Raw genomic sequence first — 5,737 nt, forward strand, 5'->3', positions numbered from 1 at the left:
ATATTACCTAAATTAAAAGACCTTAAATAGCTTATAATAGTACTCTTGAAATATGTAGTAAGTGTGCTTTTTGTTGATTTCCATAATATTTAAAGTGTATTTCTAACATAATATTAGGACTTTTTAAGAGAACTTGAAGCATGAAGCATGACACTGAAGTGTACATAGTATGTGCGAAGTAGGCAAGGCAAGGCAAGGCAAGGCAAACCGGTCACAAGGGAGGGATCCCCTTGGGCATTCTTCTACTTGATGAGAACACAGGAAACTCTGTCCTTTGGGTAAACATTATTTGATTGGATCGTTGACAATTGCAATGTGGGGAGAAGTAGTGGTGCCTTATCAGTTGGAGCCTTTGACCCTTTGTCCCAAGGGGGTCAGGGAAAAGGCACACCCAACAAATGGTAGTTAGAGAAACGGAATGTGAAATAGAATTTTACATTCAAATTACACCACAAAATATACAAAGAATATAAAACATGTTTATCATAGAAAATGTGAAACACACATCAAATATGCATCTTACCATAACAGAATATACATTAAATGTTATTGTATATAAAATATATCATTGTCATGGATTGCGAGGAGTTTGGGCAGCAGCCTCCTCTCTGTGACTGCTACCATTGGATCAGAACAGAAGCGGTCCTTCTGATGAGTATGTTTAGTGTGTAGTCGACATTGCATGGTGCGTTCCTGACACACCCCAGCGTTTAGAGGGCGCTGGTCCCCGCAGACTCATATGCGCTGCAAATGTTGGAGGGCCAGTTTGAGTTCAGTTTCCTGTCCAGTTGTCCGAGTGGACACCGAGGTACTTGTAATCCTGAACATAAGGCGACGTAGAGCAAAGCATTATGATGGATTTAATTCATCTGAAGGAGAAGCACACAACACAGCCATCCGTAGCATTTCTGAGCCTCTCTCTTTAGTGGCATCTAGCGATCATGTAGCAAATTGCAACCAAATGCATACAAATGAATATCACATTTCTGCCAAGTCCGCTGTGCTAGATGTTACTGAATTCTACACACTGCACCTGGAAGATTGATTTGAATTTTTTTGTTGTGAAATAAAACATTTAATGTAAATTATTATTTAAAAAAACGAATGTTTAAAGAGGATCACATGTAAGAAGAATAAAGGTTTTATCAGTTACCACGAGGCTGGTAATGCAAGCAATGTTGTCCAAGTTTTATCCTTGTGTTCCTTTCTTGTGCTATTATGAGCCACATCTCTCATCACAGGGCCGCCCTGGCTTTTCATTGACGAGCTCCAAAGGACATTGTGCTGAGTGCATGCATAGCTCTGCAGATTCGGGCTGAGCTAACTGTGTGTGTGTGTGTGTGTGTGTGTGTGTGTGTGTGTGTGTGTGTGTGTGTGTGTGTGTGTGTGTGTGTGTGTGTGTGTGTGTGTGTGTGTGTGTGTGTGTGTGTGTGTGTGTGTGTGTGTGTGTGTGTGTGTGTGTGTGTGTGTGTGTGTGTGTGTGTGTGTGTGTGTGTGTGTGTGTGTGTGTGTGGCTGTTATATAAAAGCCTCTCCATGGTGAGCTCGCTCTCACTGCGACATAGCTCAGGTGTCCGAGGCAACAGCACAGAAGAGGTTGAGACAGACAGACGGACACAATAAACGACTGCACGACCTTTGCGTGAGTAATGTGTACGTTTGTTCTTCATTTATTTGTTATCTATGTTAAACGCGACTGTCCATATATAAACTGTGTTGTGCTGTGATCTCACACGCCAACACCACGATGACTTTGCTTTCTCAGAGTGGGGGCGCAGTGTCTATTCACTGACACCACACTTATTCACACAAATGCATTGCGCATTCCAGAGAACTTTAACTGACAAATAAATGCTGACTCGTGGATTCTTGGTCAGCCACTGTTAACCATAGAGACCCAATCAATAGACAACCTAGAGACTATGTAACCCCATATTTGATCATGCTTCATGCAGTATGGAAAATTATATATAGGGGCTATAAAATGTTGTCGGTTCTGTATTGCTTTGACAGGTCTCTGACTCTGAGAATCATCTATGAAAAGTCACAGTGTCCCTAAGTTTCTAAAAACAACAAATGCTACGTAACCAGGGTCTGCGTAGCCCTTGAGTGCCCATTAGCTATGTCTTTTCATTGGTATCCAGGCAACTTCAGACAAAGCACTGTCCTTTATTCACTGGTTGGAACGAGCAGGGTGTATGTTTGTGAGTTTGAGAACAAGGCTCCATGGCTGCATGCCTTTCGCTTTGAGTTCCAGAGTTTTTGATCAGTAACGTGTGATTACCGTACAGTGTTACCGTTTGACGGAGGATTCCACAGTATTGCCGTTTATTGTCATTGTTTGTGATTCCAGACAAATATTTCCTTGACTAGCACCCATGGCTCACAACCTGCTCAAAAACCCCAACGGGGAAGGTACGGAGGAATGATATTGTTTTTGAGGTTATTATTTTTGACATTTATATTTTTGACATTATATGTATTACGTGACTAAAAATTCCCATGCCTTTGTTTAAATAATTCCTAATCACACATTATTGCATTGTGAAGGCAAATTTTATGATATGGATGATGTTCACCTGTGCTGTACCACTTTGAAGAGAAAGTGGTACAGCACTTTGAAAAACACTGTTATAAAGGAAAGCAATGATTGACAAAAAGTAGTTAGTTTAAGACAACAATGTGTTTGGAAGAATTCCCCTGTGGCTGACTTTATTCCCCATAGAGGAGCTGGAGTTCTGGGAGCTGACAGAGAATGGGGGGAGCGCTTGGAAAGTAGAAGAACTACCGGGCGATTGCGGCTACGATTTCTGCAAAGAGGAAGTCACAAAGTACTTTGCGACGTCCTTTGAGTGAGTGCTTTTCCCGCATATGTTCTGGTAATAAATAGTCCTTTAGAATGCTTCATTACACTGCTTAATTCCCCCCCCCCCCCCCCCCCCTCGTGGGATTATTTTTGACGGACATGCAGACTGTGTCTCAAGAAGCAGGAGGTGGATCTCCTGGCAGACGGCTATACTGCAGAGGTGCTTGACTCCCAGCCAACCATCACAGTAGAGGATTGGTGAGTGGGGATGGAGTGTATAGAGGCCGACTACTTCCATGTCGTGCAACTTTCTTCCCATATCTAAGAGGTCACTCACCTTCAGGTACTGCGGGAGGAACGACTGCGGCTGCACCTATGAGATCACTGTGTTTCTATTGGACGAGAACCAGGAAGTTCTGCAGGAGTTCAAGCCCGACCCGGTGACCCTCGACCCGGACACGGATGACGGGTGTTCATGGAAACAGGTATAGAGCGGGAGCAGGGACACACGGTGGAGGACTCACACACTCTCACACACACCGACAAACAAACACACACACACACACACGCACACTCACACAAATAACGGCATACACACACACTCACACATACTCTTTTGCACACTGTCCTTTCTAACCTTGCCCACAGTAGACCAACCTCTTGGCTTTGCTCTGACTAATTGTATGTTGTGGCGGTGCTCCACCAGGTGAGCCACACCTTCTCAGAGTACGGCCCCGGACTGCGATTCATCTCCTTTGAGCACGGAGGACAAGACACCAACTTCTGGGACGGATGGTTTGGAGTCCGGGTCACTGGCAGTTCAGTCACATGCAACGTCTGAGCAATGAACTGGGGGGAGAGGGAGGGAGGGAAGAAAGGAAGGAGGGACGTGAGGAGGAAGAATGGGAGGTAGGAAGGGAGAAAGGGACAGGAAGGAAAAAGGTAAGAGAAGGAAATGAGAGGAATCAGATGGTAGGTGAATGGTAGTCCAGACTAGAGAGGTGCCCTTGAGGAGTGGTGTGGTCAGAGGGTGTGAGATGGGGGACTGTGGTTTAGGAACTGAAGATCTCTGAAAGGCTTCTCAGCTTGCCGGCGTAAACTGTTGTCTGTAGTCCGCTGACCACTGACGTTACTGTCCCAGCCTTGCTTGAATCAAAAGGCAGTATAGACATACTGTTATGTTGGGGGATGCTATTATACTGAAGCAAGCAATCTTTAGAAATCTGACCCTATGGGGATTTTGTGGGATGACCAAAAATCCATGAAGCTTTGCCAGATTTTCTCCTAATCACTGCTTGCAATTTAGTTATTTTATCCGCCAACTACTAACTACTTGCTACGCAAGACTATATTTTAACTTTTTTGTTTCTCCTTAATTAATGTCATTAATGCAAATTAACTTTAAAATGATCACATCCAACTGCTCATTGCATCTTCAAATTATTTATAGAAGAGTTTGATTTCATTGCTGTAAAATTGTATTGACATTGAATAAGTTTGAACTGGTTTACTGGTGTACTGGACCCCCACTGTGTGGACCCCAACTCAGCAGCATAAACCGTTAAGCATCCATCGCTGTGTTTTATTCTGGCGCACACATTAAAAGGTGTTAAAGAATTCAGTGTAATATGAGTACAATATGCTCTCAGACAGAGAGTGAAACTAAACATATCCTGTTCACTCCTGTATCCTGAGGTTCTGCTATGATAAGAAAAGGGGCCTGTTCAACATCTTGGATACATGCATAATGAAAAAGAAACACTTTGGCTGGAGCTTTAAGTTGCATACCCCTAAAAAACTGTATTGGCAGAATTATTTGTATCACAGGTGGGCACATGCGTGTGCTACTTGACAAAAACATGAAGACTGGCATTTATATTGTTCAGCTATCACATGTTTGAGGATGAACAATCAAAAAGCAACCCTTGAACTACGCAATTATTGAACACAGGCCTGTTTTCATTTCAACAACAACAAGTTTCATTACTAGTAACAGTAATCGAAAATATATATTTTATTTAGCAAACTTTCTTTGTGAAAAAGTTAATGAAATAATAAAATAAATCCCAGTTTTTATCTTTCTTTCATATCTGGGCTTGTGACTTAAATAAGATATTCTGTTCTCCAGCCGAATATCTATAGATTCTGAATTGCAATATGTTGCTGCTCAGCTTCAGACTACTGAACACCATGATCACAATTGCAATTTCATACATCAAGGAAAGATAGAGGACGTGTTTTCATTAATCTGTTAATAATTAAGATACTGATGTTGTGGATTGTGTAGAAGAGGTATGTAGCCCATGCCAGCTCTCTCTTGGCCCAACCTTAGAGTGGGCGTCTCTAGGTTTAGCCCAGAGGGAAATGAAAATGCGACAATTTTCTTTGTATGCTTTATTGTGGATGCACATTTTTTCATAATTCTTTACCTAAATAAACAAAATATGCAGTTTATTATAAGTCAGTAGCTTTAAATAGCTACCTGACTGCTGTGCTGCTTATCCCAAAACATCTAAAGTTCCATTTAAGTTATTTCAGAGTAAAATGAATACAAGTGAGACAGACCTTACATATATATATATATATATATATATATATATATATATATATATATATATATATTTATATATATATATATGGATCTGACTGCATAAGATAGGTTAATTCACTTGAGGTGGTAAACAGTCTGGTTATGTTTTTAAACTGTTCATTCTCTTGTCAAAGGGACTATCTAGAAAGACTAGGCTACTTATATATATATATATTTTTTTTTTAATTCAGGGCTAATTAAATAATATTTGGGCCTTTGGCCCCGAAAAAAACAGCCTAGTGACGCCACTACATCAGACCACAAGGCCGATCCTTCTCCTGGTGACTGCATCGCTTGCAAAAGTTCTCAGACTGCTGCTCGCTTCTCCTCACATTTTTCAGG

At 41.6% G+C, this 5,737-nt stretch overlaps 1 protein-coding gene across 2 annotated transcripts; it reads left to right on the forward strand.

Annotated features, from left to right (window-relative positions):
• Positions 1 to 1,530: 1,530 nt before the first annotated feature.
• On the forward strand, positions 1,531 to 5,338 carry fbxo2 (F-box protein 2). Of its 2 annotated transcripts, none has more exons than XM_056600678.1 (6): positions 1,531 to 1,652; positions 2,353 to 2,414; positions 2,725 to 2,851; positions 2,971 to 3,063; positions 3,149 to 3,290; positions 3,512 to 5,338. In XM_056600678.1, the coding sequence occupies exons 2-6, from the start codon at positions 2,378 to 2,380 to the stop codon at positions 3,644 to 3,646; spliced, it is 534 nt and encodes a 177-aa protein (XP_056456653.1). In that variant the 5' UTR covers positions 1,531 to 1,652; positions 2,353 to 2,377; the 3' UTR covers positions 3,647 to 5,338. The 2 variants fall into 2 exon arrangements, with proteins under 2 accessions (XP_056456653.1, XP_056456644.1); XM_056600669.1 differs by having other exon boundaries at positions 1,532 to 1,641.
• Positions 5,339 to 5,737: the final 399 nt, after the last annotated feature.

This window comes from Gadus chalcogrammus, chromosome 1 (assembly GCF_026213295.1).
Source record: "Gadus chalcogrammus isolate NIFS_2021 chromosome 1, NIFS_Gcha_1.0, whole genome shotgun sequence".
NCBI classification, from domain to species: domain Eukaryota; kingdom Metazoa; phylum Chordata; class Actinopteri; order Gadiformes; family Gadidae; genus Gadus; species Gadus chalcogrammus.